A 20,765-nucleotide genomic window follows, 5' to 3' on the forward strand; every position below is an offset into this window, starting at 1 on the left:
CTCTCCTGCAAGTTTTAAATCCTTGTACAAACCCTACCTGGTGCAATTAGGTCAAGGGTTAATGTTCAATTCAATCCAATTTATTTTCCAGTAATGGTAAAAGCATGCAAATACAAATAAAATTGCATTGTATGCACAAAAGAATATGAGAAGTAGCAAGTACATGGAGAGGAATAACAAAAGCAGAATATTGTTTGTGTGGGTTACCCCCCCCCCCCCTGCATCATCAAATCTTTATAAGGCAGAGAGAGGGTGATCAGTGAATTTTTGAATAAAAGATTATGAAGAGGGTTTTGTTTTAACCAAAAAAATTAAAGTAAATTTTATTAGAATATCATCTAAACCATTTAACAGCTCTTGAGCTCTGTATCTAACACTCTTTGAAATAAATACTATTATACATTATTAGTTTCTGGTATCATAATTATGAATGGATTTATTCAAAGTGTACCAATTAAAGATTGTTGTGGTAATAGACTATTAGTATATTCATATCTATATTCTACAAGTTGTTGGTCACATAGTTGATATTATCGTTAATACATTATACTTTGGAAAAAAAAATCTATGATTCACTTTGTCAAGAACTCCCGTGGCACGTTTCTGTAATAAAAAATATTTTATTTGATAGATTATTTGAACAACTGACCCTAATTATGTTACCATATGATAAGTATGGCATTATTAATTAGTTACAAGTATGTATTTGGGGGTATAAAAGATTTCATTCTGCTCATAATGACAATGACTCTATAGCAATCTTAGAACATACACTATCAATAAGGTTAGACCACATTAGTTTTTCATCACGGATTAGACCTAAAAACTGTATGCTATTTATCCTTGTAATACCTTTATACATAGGGGCATTATTTATATTCATGTTCTCAATAAATCATTATCATATGTTGTATTTTAAAGAGTGAAATGCATTATTTCATTTTATCTAAGTAAACCCGAAAACCATTAACCAATCAAAGTTCTTACTAATTTCTGCATTCATTTTTACGCATTAGTAACATCTAATCTGGTTAATTAAAATAACTGTATAATCTGCAATTATGTTATATGAGAGTACTTCAGAGACATAAGGAAGGTCATGGATACTGTACATATTAGAAGAAATAGGGGCCCGAGAATCAAACTGTGTGGAATTCCACATGAAATTTTAAGTTCACTGAAATGAACACCATTATGATTTACAAATTGTCTTGTGTTTTTTATAAGTAATCCTCAATGCAGTAAGACAGTATCCCTCGAATTTCATGATATTTTAATTTGTTTAATGGTAATTGATGATTGATACAATGGAAGGCCTTTGAAATATCTAGTTAAATTTAATGTTATGTTTCGTATTGTCATTAGCATTGGCAAACTGATCTAAGAAGTCGGTGACTGCTAATATGGTTGAATGACCAGATTTAAATCTATATTGAAAATTTAATAAAATGTTATTTTTCTCTAGAAATGAAAGCAAACGCTTATAAGTTAGAGCATTTTTGAAAATATAGCTAACACTGAAAATGGGCGGCAATTTTCGAAAAGATCTTCATGGCATTTTTTAAATATGATACTTTTGCTAATTTAAGACTCTGTGGTACCAGACTAGATTCAAATGACAAGTTGAATATATGATGAAGTGGTTAACATATATATATATATATATATATTTACAATATTTATATTTCTTTACAATATTTAAATAAAAAAAGAGTTGCCAAAAGCTGTTGTACATGTATAACTTTACACACACATACACACACACATATATATATATATATATATGTATATATATATATATATATATATATATACTTACCTTCACCCGACAAAGGAATATGTAATTGGTATAGTGTCGAAAATCTGTCTATCTGACGGTCAATCGGATCGGGCTCGCCCTAGCTACTAACCGTATCTGTGGTCTAGTGGTTAAGGCACCGGCGTTCAAAGCTGGGGGCCCGGGTTCGATTCCCGGCAGAGACATTTTTTCGGCATCACCAATTTTTCCAAAGGGTAGATAGCTCTGGGGAACCTTGATTTAAGCTACGCCTACCATTGTTCTCTTCATCCATTTCTTTACAATATTTAAATAAAAAAGAGTTGCCAAAAGCTGTTGTACATGTATAACTTTACACACACACACATATATATATATATATATTACAACCCTGGTACTAATATTATCATGACCAAGTCTTTCCTTCTGCTTAAACTTGTTAGATACCTATAAAATCTTATATTCCTCTATTGGTTTTGAAAACATAGATTGCGACACATGAAAAGCAACCCAAGCGGGGAGAAATATTAGTATTTGATGCATCAGTAGAGTCAGTTCCAATACAAAGTATTGATTAAATCTATTTCTTATTATACAATACGTTCATCGATAATCAACCGTCATTAGTAATGAAGTTTAGAGGCGTGGTTTTCTTCTTCGTTCTTCCTAAAATTTCATCTGTTTTATCATCATAAATTTTCTTTGTATAATATTCATGTTTGGCAATTCGAATGGTTTTATATAAGAATATTTGGATACCTTTTATAATTTTTTTGTGTTTAATTTCAGTTAACTTCTTCAAAACCTTTTTATACACACATAGCCTTTTCTTGCATGATTTTAATACACCAGGCGTAAGCCAGGTCTTTTGTGTTTATAAATTTTTCTTTTAACTATTGGAAAAGAGATATTAAAGATGTCATTCAAAATAATCATAAACCTGTCATATTCTGCCGTTACACTTTCTATGACTCCCTCCAGGATATTTTACTTATGTGATTTCGAAACTCCGAATAATCTTTCTTTTCAGACATAACATGAAAAACAGAGTCACATGAACCTATTCATAAAGTTAGTACAAATATAGGTAGATGGACTGATATCTGCAAGAATATACCACTTTTTGTCAATCCAACCCTTTTCATTTGTGAAAATCAATTAATGTGGTGCAAGACTACTTGTAGGTTTGTTAGAATAGGATTAAAAGAATGTGCATTTATTAGTAAATTTATATTTCGATTTTATATTCATACAGTACATTCAAATTAAAATCTCAAAGTACATTCGTTTATTTTCATCTCACAATTTGAATAGAATTCTGAAATTAAGCATCCCTACCCTTTTTTTGTTGGTTTGTACACAACATCAACAACAAAATTTTTTACCTTTTGCACCATTTCACCACAGTGAAGCTTTGTATTATCATGGCAAACATTTAAATTCTGTCGATCCTTTACGGTATTTTTATTTATTGTTTTAAATAAAATACCACCACGAGTTTCTCCGTGTGTTCCCATAAAATGCAGATAGGTAATGTTAATATAGAATTCAGCCCATCAGTGAGCTATTTTTCACCTAAAGAAATGACATCATTTTTTTTCACTTAAAGCAATAACACCATTTTTTTTTCACTAAAAGCAATAACATCAAATTTTTAACAAATTATTGTAAAAAAGTTTGATACAGCTCCAGTTTTTTATTCGAGCTACGGCAGTTCATGAGAGGTTTCTCGAATTTTGAATATTGCATTTACTGACCATATCATTGAGACTGTCTGGGGAGTAATATAAATCAAGAATTATTATCATACACTCCATTAATAATTTCGGTTACACTTCGTAATTCCAAAGGTTCGTAATTCCGAAGGTTCTTTATTCCAAAGGTTCGTAATTCCGAAACACGTAAATTGCCTATACCTCGATGTTCGATAATCCGAAAACGTAAAAGTGTTCGTTCATCCGAACATTTGTGGCGTTATTCCGAAGGTTTGATAATCCGAAAATGAAATAAGGTCGATGTTCCGAAGGTTCGTTAATCCGAAAGCGAAATAAGGTTCGTTGTTCCAAAGGTTCGTTAATCCGAAAACGAAATATTGTAGTTTTCGGACTAACGAACCTGAGGAATTACGAACTTCATTTCGTTTTCGGATTATAAACGAACCTCATTTTGTTTTTGGACTAACGAACCTTCGGAATTACGAACCTTCGGAAATACGAACCTTCGGAATAACGAACCTTCGGAAAATCCGAACCTTCGGAATAACGAAGCTTCGGAATTACGAATGTATGCGATAATTTCATCATCGTGAAATGTTGACTGAGTACTCAAACAATGTTCTAAACTATCTTTTGCAAGTTCAAACTACCCAGGTACTATTCACCCATAATAAAAGACATACATTAAACATGTTTAATATAGTCTAATCAGAAGGACAAGAAAGTGATCAGAAGAATATTATTAGAAATTCAAATAAAATACTAGTAGATGTATAGGCCTATAAAGTGATGTAATATAGTCTAGACCGCGTACATTCGCATTTCCGAAGCTTCGTTATTCCTAAGGTTCGGATATTCCGAAGGTTCGTTATTCAGAAGGTTCGTATTTCCGAAAGTTCGTAATTCCGAAGGTTCGTTAGTCCGAAAACGAAATGAGGTTCGTAATTCCGACGGTTCGTAAGTCCGAAAACGAAATGATTAACAAACCAGATTTCGTTTTCGGAATAACGAACCTTCGGAACAACAAACCTTATTTCGTTTTCAGATTAACGAACCTTCGGAACATCGAACCTTATTTCGTTTTCGGATTATCGAAACCTTTTGAATAACGAACCTTCGGAATAACGCCACAAATGTTCGGATTAACGAACCCTTTTACGTTTTCGGATTAACGAACATCGAGGTATAGGCAATTTACGTGTTTCAGAATAACAAGCCTTCGGAATTACGAACCTTCGGAATTACGAAGTGTAACCAGTCTAGACATGGTGCAGAATAAAACTTGAAATGTGCATCAAGCAATCATTAGAAGAAAAAGAAATTGTTCCTACCATTTGTCTAAAGTATTTTAAACAGGTTGATCAATTTTTCGATAGATTTTTGTCAGAACTTCTTTGCAGGATTTGCTTTCACCTATACCTGGGATTTCCAGTTCTTTTTGGAATGATCGACACAAATATTTTTCCTTATGAAAACCAAGCACCACTGACTGTTCCCTTTTTTCAAGAGTTTGTATGCTTTTGAAGCAATTCCCTGTTCTTTTCTGTTAGATCTTCTTGAATGGTTATACCTGTACTGTTTTCACTTTCTTCTGTTGTGTTGCAAATGACTGGAGCTTAATCATAACTGATCGGTCTCCTTTCCGTGTTGCAGTTTTTAGAGTTTCTTCAAAGTCATCACTGCCAAGTAATTCCTTGATGACATGATCTACCACCGCCTTATTGGGCTATAGACGTAATTAAATTCTGAATTCACTGATACATCGATAAATGAGAGATAAAAACGATTCAAAAGTTTATTCGTAGATCTACGAAATACAAACGACTTGACTTATTCATTGATTAATTGATTGACTATGATGCATGTTCCGTGAGTATTACCGAGTTTCAGTTTAGCCAAACTCAGTGTTTTTGGTTTCTTTGGACATGACGATGTTAACCCGAACCCTTCGGGCCCTTTCGCATATTTTTCCGTGTCGACACACAAAATCTTTTAGTTGTTGGCGGTACAGCTTTTGCAGGCGAGAGAATTCTGTTTGTCTTAAAGTATATACCAATGGTCCTACTGATGTCAGGTTTGCCACAATTAGGAAAACAATGACCGAAGCCTTATCAGACACTATACATTGTCCAAACAAACAGACATTTATGGTGATGAGAATAGGTACCCAACCACACATGTATGTCCCTACAAAGATCGCGAGATTGAATGTGCTCTTTCGAATATTCTTGAATTTAATTTGTAGTTGTTCGACAATGTAACCTTTCTGTTCCTGATCTTGAATCCCTCTTGGTTTAATCGGTTCTAATCTCATGGCCTGTTTTCTCGCAGTAAGGATTACCAGAATCTTTAAGACAGTGATGATTAACAAAGATGGTATAAGTGATGCGTTCATTGTCCAAGCCACGTTATCACCGCTTTTGCTCATGATGTAATAAAACAGGCATGGATGGCATGGATCATCGTTATCTTGTTCTAAGAAAGTTCCGGCCATAGCTCCCGAGCAAATGCTCACTATCCAGATCAATATCAACGAAGCAAAACACTTCCGGTCAGTTATGAAGCGGGCATAGAAGAAGGGATAGCATACCTTGAGATAAGTTTCTATCGTAACTAAAACAGTGTTATAAAAGACAGCGATCATCCCGATGAAGATGACTGCAAGAAAAATACCAGGGCTATCAATGGAACAAAGGTTATCCGTTTTAAAGATGAAGATGATGCACATAAACTGAAATAAAATATGAGCCATACCCGTCGAGAACAAACTGTAATTGGTGATGGTTTGAAGATTAGGATGTCGTATTATGCACACGATAATGAAGATATAGGAACAGAAGTTAAAGCCGCTGAACATGCTCAAAAGTATTTGGCACAAAATTACCATGTTAAATTCCATTTTCCTAACCATGAATAACAAAATTGTTAGGTAACAAGTTGTTTCTTATTTACAAAGATAAATTATTAACAAAGAGGTCGAGAATAATTCAAAGTTACACACAGATGTATCCCTCTGCTTATCATGGAATTTACTTTGTTGTTGAATGTGACTGACCTGAGAGAGCTGTCTCTATCCTCACGCCTTTCGCCTTGTTACATAAACTTGGTAGTTACGTATACATGACAGTTCCATGGAAAAAAGGAACAGTGAGAATTCAAAACACAGGAAAAATTGTTATTACTCTGCACCAAAACGATCAATGCCGTCTGTATAAAGTGGGTAGCACAATTTTCTTCGCGTGAATGCGATGCCGAATAGGCCTATATCCTCCACTTTTTTTCAGAAGCACATCATCTACCATGTGGATGTTCTAAAAGAGGCTTTGATTTGCAACGACACTGTTGAATAACAATGCACTGCTACATTTTTAAAGGTTATCCTACATGTGTGAAGAGGATAGCTTCGGGTGAAAACTGCTTGATTGCAAAGCCAACACTGACGCTGTCATCCAATCTTTGTTGCGACCAACCAGCTCTCGTAAGAGTCACCAATTTTCAGCTTAATGAACAATTCTATTTTCGCGAGCAAGCTTTTTAGGCTGCCTAGCGAGTCTTATTAGCTTGAAAGGGACGACAAAAATGAATAAAATGTGAAAGGAAATATATGAACTCTAATGAAACGATGCAACAAGGTATTAAATTATCTTGGATGAAATGCAGTTGGGTGTAATCAGAGCGCAAGGAAAGGATAAATTAAGGCATGCCCTTGTAGAGTTGTCAAAATAAAGATCAAGAACCCCCATTTTGACGTTATTGCCACTCATGATTGACCGTGGTAGCTAACATCAGCAGTAATTGATCGCATGTATTTATGGGGCTTTTCACACGTGAGTCTTGAATGATCATTGTAATTTTGATTGCAAAACTTTCACTTTTCTCACTCGAAATCTGGTCATGGTGGTCCAGTGGTAGAGCGTCTGCCTCATGAACGGGGGGTTGTGGGTTCGATCCTCGGCCGAGTCATACCAAAGACTTGGATTGGAAAAAGATAATAATAACATTGTGTTATGCAGGACCCGCTGGTAGAGCAGTTTCCTAACCGAAGTGGCCATACCTTGGGTAAATAAAACGTTATTAATTAATTGATTAATTTGAATTCAAATTCCCGAGCAAAGGCGGTATGTGTCCTTGGTGACTTGTCAATCAAGGCACTGCTTCGCAAATACAAACTACGATGAGTGCATGACAAATATATTATCTTCGGAAGTGCTTGAAAGGTCACGTAAGCTCCGCCCCTAAAATATGTTTTGGAGGTCAAGCCTTTCACACGCAAAATTCGTACCGTAAATTGATCGAAATTTAACTGGAATTCACCTCTGGAGTGGAATTTGAATTCGTGATTATGATTAGCGTTCGTGGTTCTAATCATGTTCTAGTTTGGTTTCACACGTGCTAAATATTCGCCATTAGCCTAATTTTCAACTGGAGTTATCATTCAAATTACGATTGTTTTACCGTGTGAATGAGCGGTATGTTACTGATCACCACTGGTTACTGATAATTTAGCGATCGCGACTGGCGAGAGCGTCTTATAATGCCGTTATTTGCACACTCAAAGTGCAAACGCACACTGCAAAAACTCTGGTGTTTATTTAACACCAGACCGGAATCTATATATGTCCACACCAGAAAAGTGTTAAACAACACCAGTTTGGTTTTGTTGTAACACCAGATAGGTGTTTATACAACACCAATTAGTATTAAATAGCATCGGTTTGATTCCAATCCGGTGTTGTTTCAATACTTCACTGGTGCGGACATATATAGATTCCGGGCCGGTGTTAAATCAACAGCGACGCTTTTGCAGGGCACACAAACACGCTACCTCTTGGTGATTTAACCTGTAGCGCTTGCTCATGAGACCGTTGAGACGATATGGCAAATAGTGATTGGTATAACCCTTATTTTTTTCTGAAAGACCTCTCCCCAGTTGATAAAAAATGGAGGACCACGAATGGGTGTCAATTACATCAATCAAGGATGCAGATAATAACCCACTATCCTTTGATATGAAATCAATTTCAAGCTTTCTTATTGGGTTATGTTCTCATAAAAAATGGAAATAGAAATAGGTTATATTATGGTCTGATACCATTTCAGTATGCAAACTTCCTCTAATACGTTTTCCAGCCTCTCCCGCCTCTTTCATATTATTCCCCTCTCACCATCCACTTATTTTACTATTTCCTATTCTCTTCCTTCATTCGCACACACCCCCATGCACCCTTAAACCTGTACTTTTCACCAAGTCCAAAAATACCAAATCAGCACACTGCACAAACTCTGGTGTTGATTTAACAACAGAATCTTTATCTGTCCACATCAGAGAAGTATTGAAATATCACCAGTTTGGAATCAAACCGATAATTGGTGATGTATAAACACATAATATGGTGTTAAACCAAACCAAACTGGTGTTGTTTAACAGTAACACTTCTCTGGTGTGGACAGATATTGATTCCGGGCTGGTGTTAAATCAACACCTGAGTTTTTGCAATGCATGCTTAAATTGGGCACAAATATTTACTTAATTCATAGACACCTATCACACAACAGACGTGAAAACAGTAAAACTATCACACGCACTGCCACGTCTAACTCTCATTCATCAAACTCACTACAGACAACCCCCAGCCAACCACAGATAAACGACACACACACACCCTCAAATCCACCCAATTCACATCAGTCAACATAATTCAACGGAAGTCACTCACCAAAATGTGCATCTCATCTTTCAACTCACACCCGACATTAACCCAATATACACCTACATCTAATCCTACCAACTCAAGATAAAACCCTCACTCATATCCTCATCCACGCACTCACACCAGACGCCACCCAATAAACACTATCATCCACCCGCTTACAACCGACGCCCACCCAATGCACATACACTCCCACCCTTACACACAAGACACCCACACACCCACGTTCACCAAACTCACAACAGACAACCCCCCAGTCAACCACAGATAAACACCACACGCACACCAAATAACCCACTCACACCATACACCCACTCAACACACACACCCTCATCAACCCACTCATATGATACACCCACCCGATACAGGCCACGCCCACCAAACTTATAACAAAGAACCCACAGCCACCCCTCCCCGATAAACAATGCATGAACATCCTCAACACTCACGCACAAAAGACACCAACGCAATACGCACACCCTCATCCATCTACCCAATACACACTACCTCATCTACCCACTCACACACACCCTACATACACCCCCATCCACCCACCCACATCATGTAATATACACCAACTTCCTCCTAATTCACAACAGATTACCCAAAGCAACCCGGGATACGCCGCCGTATGCACCGTCTCATCCACTCACCCTCACCAGACATCAACCAACACACGAACTCACCACCTTACACCAGACACCTACCACCACACGAACTCACCACCTTACACCAGACACCTACCACCACACGAACTCACCAACTTACACCAGACACCTTCCAATACACGAACTCACCACCTTACACCAGACACCTTCCAACACACGAAGTCACCACCTTACACCAGACACCTTCCAATGCACGAAATCACCACCTTACACCAGACACCTACCAACACACGAACTCACCACCTTACACCAGACACCTACCAACACACGAACTCACCACCTTACACCAGACACCTTCCACCACACGAACTCACCAACTTACACCAGACACCTTCCAACACACGAACTCACCACCTTACACCAGTCACCTACCACCACACGAACCTACCAACTTTCACCATACACCTACCACCACACGAACTCACCACCTTACACCAGACACCTATCAACACACAAACTCACTACCTTACACCAGACACCTACAAACACACGAACTCACCACCTTACACCAGACACCTACCACCACACGAACTCACCACCTTACACCAGACACATACCACCACACGAACTCACCACCTTACACCAGACACCTACCACCACACGAACTCAACAACTTACACCAGACACCTACCACCATACGAACTCACCACCTTACACCAGACACCTTCCAACACACGAAGTCACCACCTTACACCAGACACCTACCACCACATGAACTCACCAACTTACACCAGACACCTTCCAACACACGAACTCACCACCTTACATCAGACACCTACCACCACACGAACTCACCAACTTACACCAGACACCTACCACCACACAAACTCACTACCTTACACCAGACACCTACAAACACCCGAACTCACCACCTTACACCAGACACCTACCACCACACGAACTCACCACCTTACATCAGACACCTACCAACACACAAACTCACTACCTTACACCAGACACCTAACAACACACGAACTCACCACCTTACACCAGACACCTACCACCACACGAACTCACCACCTTACACCAGACACCTACCAACACACGAACTCACCACCATACACCAGACACCTACCAAATACACGGATCCATATCCACTCACACCAGACCACGAAGCACCACACGTTAACTCACAATTTCAAAATCCTGACACCAGACTTCCGCCTGTATCACAACAGTAGTCTCCTTGATGAAAATGAGCCAGCTTCGGTTGACTTAAAAAAGGCTTTGGGAAAAGGTTTTAAGACCCTTCACTTTTTGCATAACTACATCATTTAAATTCAATATTCCCATTTTCGCTTTTAATTTCATGTAGTTTTTTATTATGATTTTTTTTTCTCATGAATGCTGAAATAGTGATTTGTTCAGTTAATCATCAACCATCGTTAGACCTCGTCACATTTATGCCGATACCTATAATGTATTGCAGAAACAAAAGAGGTAGTCGAAAATAGCTTGGTCAAATTAGTAAGCACTGCATGAAACGTGATAAAATAAACTAGAAATGTTAGAGATTACTGCCATTGCTTTACCCTTTTTTTCCTTTGTGAATCTTGAAAAAAATACTATTTCGCCTTCATAAGTGGTTACTCAAACACGACTTGGCAAATCAATTTGATTTTGTACAAGGATATTGTGCAACAAATTTAGAGACACACTTATCAAGTAATTTAGCTCAAAGCCTTGTCGTTAAAAAGCTAAGCCATTTTGATTCAGGGAATCTAGGTTTATGCGTATATATATATATATGTGTGTGTGTGTATATATATATATATGTGTGTGTGTGTGTGTGTGTGTGAGGGTGTGCGTGTGTGTGTGTGAAATTATACATGTAAAACAGCTTTGGCAACTCTTTTATTTTAAATATTGTGTGAAAGAAATGGATGAAGAGAACAATGGTAGGCGTAATTTAAATCAAGGTTCCCCAGAATTATCTACCCTTTGAAAAAAATTGGTGATGCCGAAAAAATGCCTCTGCCGGGAATCGAACCCGGGCCCGCAGCTTTGAACGCCGGTGCCTTAACCACGAGACCACAGAGACGGGTTAGCGGCTAGGGCGACCCTGATCCGATTGACCGTTAGTTAGACAGATTTTCGACACTATACCAATTATAATTTGTTGTAGGTGGATTTTGAACTATGACAAGCCGCCATGCCTCAGCTGGATCAAAGCAAAAGCATCACCAATTTTTCCAAAGGGTAGATAGCTCTGGGGAACCTTGACTTAAACTACGCCTACCATTGTTCTCTTCATCCATTTCTTTAACAATATATATATATATATATATATATATTGAGAAGAATATGTATATTCTTCTCAACCATCGTTTTCCGATTTTGTTTTCATTTGAGTACACTTCATTCTTCCCACTTCTCCATACACAACTCTCTTTACTGTGAGAAAAAAAGGAAAGTTTGTCATTGAATTTAGGGGTGTAAGCACAGTGTGGGCTGTGAACTAATTTATTTCATATATAACTGAATAAATAAATACAATGAGAAAACAATTTGGACCAACAAATTGATAAAATCTTCGTAACGAATTATATACATGACACTTGGTTATTGTCATTGTGATAAGACAAGGCTAGGTGAGATAGAAAATTGTTGGGCTCAGAATGTTCTCTGATCAATCTGGTATTATGTAGGTTTTCTAGTATCACTGCGGATTTAGTATGGATGGCTGGTGTTTCTAAAATACACTTACTCATCAAACAATAAATGCCGCAATTGGCGCTATATCTCTTCCTATACAAACTTAAGCAATAACACACATCTAAATTATGTGCTTACATAATTACACATGGCGGATTGCGTGCGAATTCATAAAATTAATATTTTTTTACAGAATGTAGAAAATAAGCCACAGGTAAACTATTAGTATTTACAAGAAAATAAATTACTTTCATCTACAGGTATGACAAATTGCAGTCATCATCTTTGTGTAGGAGTATAACAATAATTTTAAACTTCAAATAACATTGCACATTAGAGGACAAATAAAGATTGCACGTAAAATGAATAGTGGTTTTATGGTTGTTTATAATGAATGATCGTCGTCATCTTTTGATTTGGTCCACGGTTTTGTAATTATTTCATTCCATCAAATGAGATTATATAGTATCTAATTTGAAAGCAATGCAATGTATCTTGCCAATTTGTTTGCAGTTTATGCATATTCGAAGTGGCCAACCGGAAAATACTATATTTGAGATCTCTCTCCCCCTTTTTCTTTTTCTTTCTCTCTCTCTCTCTCTCTCTCACACACACACATACACACACCCTTTTTCTCTCCTCCACCTCTCGAAATTTGCATGATGCACATTACTACTGGAAAAGAGTGTTGTCACCTTCTTTTATATGTCGAAGTACCATTTCCCTTTCACGAATGAGTTACTGTAAAATATCTCCGTTTATTTGGATGACAGCTGTTAGTTCACCATTTTGTCGTATTGCTTCAATACTTTGCCACACGAAAGTGCTTGCAAGTTGGTCTCCATAACGAACGTATTATGAGATGGAACAAAATAGTGGTTTGCAACTAAAACAGGCAATCGGGTGGGAGCAGAACTCTGGATTCATGGGTAGGGTTGGTGCACATTCCGGTGCTGAGGTAATCAACAGAGGGCGTCATCATAAGCTAGAGTCTGCAGGATTCTAACTGCAATGCTAGGCTGGTGGGGGTAATTTCCTGTGTCAAAGTGAGAGAGAAGTTTGATTAATAAATTACGAAATATATGTTTAAGCAATCATGATGCAGTATATATTGGTTCAATGTAGTGCCTGGTGAAGTATTTGGTTCACCCTAAAGTTCTTAATCTGGGGCCCGTTGCAGAAAGAGTTGCAACCAATCGCAATTCTAAAAATAATGCTCAACTTGATTTTCAACCAATCAATAGCGCGCATTTGGGACTTTCGATTGATTTTTTGGCTTTTGTTTTAAACGCAACTCTTTCTGCATTGGGCCCCTGATCTGGAGAAATCTGGTAGTCCAAACACCAAGTAAGAAACACGGTATCATCCGTGTGGTAAGTACAGATAAATATTACTTGAATGTTTTCGAATTAAAGATAAATTCCAGTTTTGGTAACGATCTCAAAATGACTTTTTACAGAATCTAATATAATGACCACCCAAGTGTCTGTTTGTATGAATAAAAAATATGTGCCAACGGATATTGGGAGAAACTGTGTAATTGCTGAGAAATAAGCAAAATAAGCTCGGATTCGGTCACTTCCGTCGGGTCTTTATTCCAGCAATAATAATACACTGTCCCACGTGTGCCTATCTGTGTTGGTGATCTTCAGTGTGAACGTTTTTCAGCGTAGATTTCAAGATTTCACAAAGTTCAGTTTATGTAACTGTACCAGATCTTCATCCTCGATGATATACTGACAATTAAGCCTGGTTTTGCAGACTTTCTCATGAAATCAGTGTTTACTGCAACTACTAGAATTTCTCTTTAAATGCTTATTTAGCATGTACATGTGTGTATATCATATTTTGAGTTATCACTCCCCTCTCCATTTCCCCCAACATGGATGAAGTTAAACACTAAATCATACATAAATTTACGTAAAATTAAACGAATCTGAGGACTACAACAGTTATAGGTATTGAAAATGGTATGACATGTTTCTATTCGAGTTTGTTTCGCTTATTCAAGCAAAAACACTTACCTGAAAAAATAAATGTTTACTCAATATCGTCTGTGTCGTTGATGAGTTCTCTATCTGAAAATTATCAAGAAAAGAAAATGAATAAGAGATACGCGTCGCAAAAAGATATACTTAATAGTTTTAGCTTTCTATCATTATGATGATCATTATAAATTGTTGAATTGCATGAAATGTTACATCTTCTGTGATATAAGTATCATCGTGTGCAAGCATATTGTAACTTATCGCTCTGGAACATTTTCACTGGCTACAGCTAAATTCACTTAAAAAAAATTATGCTGCAATTTGTCATCATATCTCAGAGTCAATGAACAATACGAGAAACAGATCAAGACAACGCTTTTTGCATTGTTACCATGTCTATTTTAGGTATTTTCTCGTTTCTCTCCTTCCATTAATACAATTTTAATTCTAGCATGTCTGCAATTTAGTGACTTTTCTCCACGGAAAAATAATAGTCTGCAGGCACAGACCCTCATTTGAACTTTGATCAACAAGTGTGCCTCCACGCAAAGACTAGCACATACAAAACTTGCTGTTCGAGAGCCTTCAGTACACAAGGCATGAGTAGGCTGCACATTTAGACCCGTATTTCGAGTGAAGGGTTTGCCCAGCAGACTAGAAAAATAAGTTGAAATACAGATACCTGTTGCATCAGTAATAATCTAAAGTGAATAACAGTAAAATACGGCATAGAAAAGGATTTAGGATTGTTACCCCATGTTACACTGTATGGTTTATTAATAAATGCGAGAAAGTGATATTGTGAAGTTGAAAGTTAAAGAGAGCAATGCAGCATAAGCTATATTATACATTATAAGCATATATATATACAGAAAAGCTGACACTTCATAAGCATATGCAGGAAATGAATGGAGAGTAGGAAGTAGAAACTTGAGGAGCACCATCCGATTGGCACTATGGAGAATGGTCTGTTTTCGTCCCTTTATATTCACCGATACTCATTTCATAAAGCGCCTTTTTGTTGTAAAATAATAATTAAAAAACAGCGCGAACAATATAATTAGTGAAATGTAAATATAGTGTTACAATATTATGGGTTTGGTAATTCATTCGCACATATCATAATACGATGTTTCGGTTATCCACGCCATGTTTGGTTGGCATTGATATGATACTTAAGTAATTACAAATAACTCAACATAGTACAAAAGAGCTAAAGTATGGAAGTTGTGTGTCCATGGTGAAACTACTCAATAGTTTTCAGTTTTTTAAATAATGTAAATGAAAAAAGTAAAAAGTTAACAAAACTCCGACAGGAATCGGAAAGCGTAGTCTTTACTTTTCATGTACAAACGAGAATTCATTTATTTATGTTTTTCAAGCAAGATTCTTCAGAGTTGTCACTTATGATTATTAGGTCAGAGATTATAATATTTATAAATACATATAATGTTCTGTCTTTTTCTTCTAGACTTCATTTATTCATCATCAAAGCACTATGAAATATGGTTTCACTTTGCTCATCCAGTTCACAGATTGAAAATCTGATGATTTCTTTATTATTAAAAATACAGAACACAAGATTTCTTACGGAAATAAGTTAAATGTCAAGTCCACCCTAGAAAAAGGTTGATTTGAATAAAAAGAGAAAAATCAAACACAACATTGAAAATCTCCTAAAAATCGGCAGTAAAATAAGAAAATTATGACATTTGAGAATTTCACTCATTAAAAAAAAACATTAATATCCACAACGCAGTGATATGCAAATGAAAGAGTCGATTATGTCCTCAATATTTTTTTTGTTTCTCATAGTTTGAATTATACAATATTTCCATTTTTACGGATTTAACACGAAGATTCCCCTAGTTTTAACCACAACATCTTAAGACAATGATATATACGTATATACACATGTTTTGGAAGGAACAAAATTTCGTTTCACAGGACAATGAGGGGAAATATTTAGAATATTTCATATTCCATGTGAGTGAATGATAATATGTCATCAGTCCATACACAATTGCATACCAATGTGGATATAAATATAATTATTTTGAGAAATCAAGCATAACTTCAAACTTGCTTATTTTACATCCGATATTGATGAAATTTTTCAGTGTTATGCTTCTTTGATATTTATCTTTTTATTCAAACCAACTTTATGTTGGGGTGGACTGTTGTTGATAGTAATAACTTAGACACTTTTTTTAAATGATTGCCAAAACGTGGTTCTCCAGACGAGAGTATATGTTCAAAATTTCTGATTGCTATCAGTCTCAATTTACATTTTCAGATATTTCTGTGTAATGATTATTATATTATATTAACTTTGATCCTTTTAATCATGATAATATTATGCTAACAATGTTATATTGTGTTTTAAGTGGCAAATTGGTACATACTCATCGGCGTTGAAACCCTCTCCAAAGGCGAACTGGTCCATTCCAGGATCGTAGAATGCTTCTGGTTGGAAGACAAGCTGCCTCAGTCTCTTGATGAATGGGTTGCCATCTTTACCACCGGGAAGAGCGCTTAATTGCTGCTTGGCTCCTCCAGCAGCCCATGGTCGAGGACCACCGATCGCATGGAAGTTCCTTGCGTCGACGACAGTGAGGGCGAGGGACACGATGACGGCGATGGCGACGAGTTGTCTATTTGCCATAGTGACCTGAAGACGGATAGGAGAAGAACAAAAGAGGAATGACGGAAAGAATAAGGAGAAGAATGAGAAATAGGAAGAAAATGAGGAGAGAGAAAGAAAGGAGAAGAAGTAGAATGGAAGATAATCAAATATTACTAACTTATTCATAATCCTCATATTGTCATGTCAGTCGATGATTTAAAATTTTGACAATTTAGAATGAGTTTCATGGTGTTTGGACACCAGTAGACGAACTTTTAAGTCGCAAAGTTAACGTCACATTGGCTTGTATTTTAATGATTTCGTGTGACACCACGCCACATTTCAAGTCAATTTTTATATTGATGGAATTAGAATCGGATGGATAAATTTGGTTGCATCTTTGCTCACTTTTATTAGACATATTTAAACTCTTCACTCGTTCTTTCTATGGTGATCCCCTTCCTTAAACTTTGTTACACTCTGCTAGAGCCTTTGAAGCCCGCTTTGAAGTCTGCCTCTTTAAAAATGAATAGGTTAGCCCATGCATGAAACCAAAGTACACCCAAAATATGTAGCACGTATCTCTCTCTTATCAGCGAACTTTTCTCAGGTTCGCTACCATAAATGCCCAAGGGATAAACTTCCGCGAAGACTTGAGTGGGGGGAAATTACGGCTAGGGGACAAACGACTAAAGATTTTGGGGTCTTCCCCTAGGGGAAGGGGGGCACTTCTCTAGTGGCACTTTGAGGGATGAAAGAGTCCTTGAAGAACAGCTCTGCAAAGTGGCCATGATTAGATCGCCGTTCAAACTCAATGAGAGCGAGGAGAACAATCTTTTCTGGCCACTAACCCGTAGAAAATGGTCAGAAAATAGTCAGCAATGTATGTTCAAGGTGATTAGATGTGCTTAACACGTGGTTAGAATGTTTCATTGCAATATATTCATATTTCAAGTCTATTTTGTTACACTATATAATTACTTTTTCCGATAATTGTTTTCATCTTGTCTAAATTCCCAACCTCTTTGACTTTGTTCTTGTCTCCCTCCTTTCCCTATTTCACTTTGTTTTTCTTTTTACCATGTTCTAGCTACTTTGTAAAACCTCTGAGCTTTCCGTTTTATATAATTATTATATATAACCAATTCATTTTTTCTTTGCCTTTTTTATTGTAAATTATATTTTTTATATGTGTATATATACCATGTTGGAAACTGAATACAATTCAGCCTTTTGGCTGCTATTTTCAGTGTAAATTTGAAATAAACCGTTTAATAACAAATTAATAAATAACAATAGTGTTGGGTCACTACATCATCCTCTGGCTATTGAGATTTCCTAAAGGCCGATTGTGACCAAATATGTATTCGTTATATGGAATTTGATAATATAAAACCTTTTTCTGCTGAGTAAACAGTAAACCAATGAGCAAGCATATCTATGGGAAAACTTGATAAGTTTCATTAAAAAAATAATAGTAGGACTCTTCTGATACAGATGAGAGCACAATAGAAAGAAGAAACTACATTGTAACTTTTTTATATATATAATGCAATTGCATACTTCGGATGTAAACAAGATAATGAAACTCGACACGGAATGTTGCATAAATTGACGAAAGTTTTGGGAGAAAAAAAGCAAGAGCGTATGGATTAGGAGAAATAATATACGACTGATATCTTCAAGAAAGTAAGCTAAGACAAGTGAGCACTCGAATGTAATGAAAATGAGCTTGACCAAATACTACGAACAATCCTCTAGACACCCCAATTAACAGCCTGAGAAAAGAGAGCTCAAACAAATCGTGACTTATCTTCGATCACACACAGGAATCCTAGAAAAATAAAGATAAAAAGCAGAGAAATATGGTCTTTCATCACCTTCTGCAAGTACCAATATAAGTCCTCATGTGTCTCCATAACGATGCCTTGTTTGCCATGATTTATGACGGATTTGTGTGTGTGTTAGGAACAAATTTCATTTCGTGTGGGCGCGCTCAAGCTACCATACGGAGTTCGTTATTGAAGGTAAAATAAATTGTTAAGGCTGTGGATAGCAGTGTAAACAAGACTGGTAGTGAGTGTGGGCTCGTAATTGACTAGTTATCCCATTCACAGGGAGCGCCAAATCACCCCGTCTTCACAAATTGAAATTGATGCAAATGCAAACGATATCAAGATAAAAATAATAGATAATTTGAAGCTAGACCCACAATGAAAAAGATCGTATAAGATGGAGACTTAAAAAAGACGTAGGTGGGCATACTCTTGAAAAGTCGAGAGAGGAAGATAAAAACTCTAAATCTCTTGTCATTTAACAATGGTTTTAAAAAGTCGTAATTTGATTTCTCCGGATGAATATCCAACTTTAGCCTTTTTTTTCATCCCCACCCCATTCTTGTCCATTTGCTCCTTTAAGCTTGATGATAATTTTGAATCTGAACTCAAACCTAACGTCAAGAAAACCATTTTGTCGTCTGTGAAAACTGGGCTACTAGAGACATTCGCTGTCAAGTAAAGTCTACAACGTTACACGAGAGATCATGTGACATACAAGTAGTTTCGATGGCATGCAGCAAATACCATCATTTCTCCGGAGTTGAAAATAACATAGAGTGAAAATTGCGAAATCTCGAATACAAAAAAGAGGAATGAATAAACGTTTTTAAAAAAGTCTCCAAGTATAGTTTCATAACTCGGTTTTTATTGTACTGTTCGCAATTCGTATTTATTGCCAATAATAGCATCATCAGAAAGTTAAGGTACCTTTGGAAAAGGGGGCAAAGTCTTCTTTTCAAACCAGCTCGCTTTGGTAAGAAAAGGAAATGCAAAAAAGGGGGGAAAGATTGCTTTGGGAGAGGTAAAAAATGAAAAGAAGAGTGAAATCGAATGAACTGCTTTATGTTTAAAATAAATAAACAGAATTTCCCCACAAAGGATGTTTTACAAGACAGAACTCTCAGCTTTCACACTGTCACTTCTAAGTAAATCAATGTAATGTAATACTTTCTTCACCAAACTGCAGGTCTATACTATACCCCTCAAGAAGACACGTGTTGATTTTGTTAACCACCTTGGTCGAATTATACCAAGTCATCGTTTGTAAAGGTACACATTAAAGTCTACATTTCAGAAAACATCAAGAGCTTTAAAGAGAGGGGCAGGGTAACGAGAAGAGGAGAGAATAACAATAAACCAATTTTCAAAAATAATTTAGAACGTTGAAAAGAGGGCAGAATACAACATAAAAAGTAGACATTCATACATAAGGACATATCGCGGTAGGTACGATTGAGAGTAAACATAATAAATATTTTGCCTAATGAAAATTATACAAAAGGTCACGTTACTCGGTAGTTAGGGTATCAACCTTTTATGAATAATCTTTAAAGCATATATTTACAATAAAAAAAAGAATATTGGGGTGTATTAGTTACGACACTTGTTAATCAATAACTGGAGGCGAACAATGTTTGATAATGTCAGTGTTCTGTCTTTACCAAGGTATAATTCATTTATCAACCACGTAAAGTATTCATAACGATGTTAGGTTTATCAGCATTATGGAATGTCACCGAGAATTTATAAATGGTATGAAAGTTATACTCTCCATCAACATCAAGCTT

The 20,765-nt window shown here is 36.4% G+C and overlaps 1 protein-coding gene and 1 long non-coding RNA gene across 2 annotated transcripts in view; one reads left to right on the plus strand and one right to left on the minus strand.

Moving 5' to 3' along the window:
• Positions 1-9,834: 9,834 nt before the first annotated feature.
• Positions 9,835-11,052, plus strand: LOC121405726 (early nodulin-75-like). Its single transcript, XM_041596671.1, has one exon. It carries the CDS (start codon positions 9,835-9,837, stop codon positions 11,050-11,052), a length of 1,218 nt encoding a protein of 405 aa, XP_041452605.1.
• A 1,253-nt stretch (positions 11,053-12,305) lies between these two features.
• The window catches only part of LOC121429587, a 30,174-nt gene continuing 21,714 nt past the window's right edge, over positions 12,306-20,765 (minus strand). The window contains exons 2-4 of the long non-coding RNA XR_005971950.1: positions 16,920-17,185; positions 14,551-14,604; positions 12,306-13,562 (exon numbers count right to left, since the gene is read on the minus strand). This is a non-coding gene — a long non-coding RNA (uncharacterized LOC121429587). The remainder of the gene's footprint in view (positions 13,563-14,550; positions 14,605-16,919; positions 17,186-20,765) is intronic.

This window comes from Lytechinus variegatus, chromosome 1 (assembly GCF_018143015.1).
Source record: "Lytechinus variegatus isolate NC3 chromosome 1, Lvar_3.0, whole genome shotgun sequence".
NCBI classification, from domain to species: Eukaryota; Metazoa; Echinodermata; class Echinoidea; order Temnopleuroida; family Toxopneustidae; genus Lytechinus; species Lytechinus variegatus.

Bases quoted from the DNA above. Each gene is read 5' to 3' on its own strand.
- LOC121405726 (XM_041596671.1), top strand. From the start codon at position 9,835: ATGCACCGTCTCATCCACTCACCCTCACCAGACATCAACCAACACACG.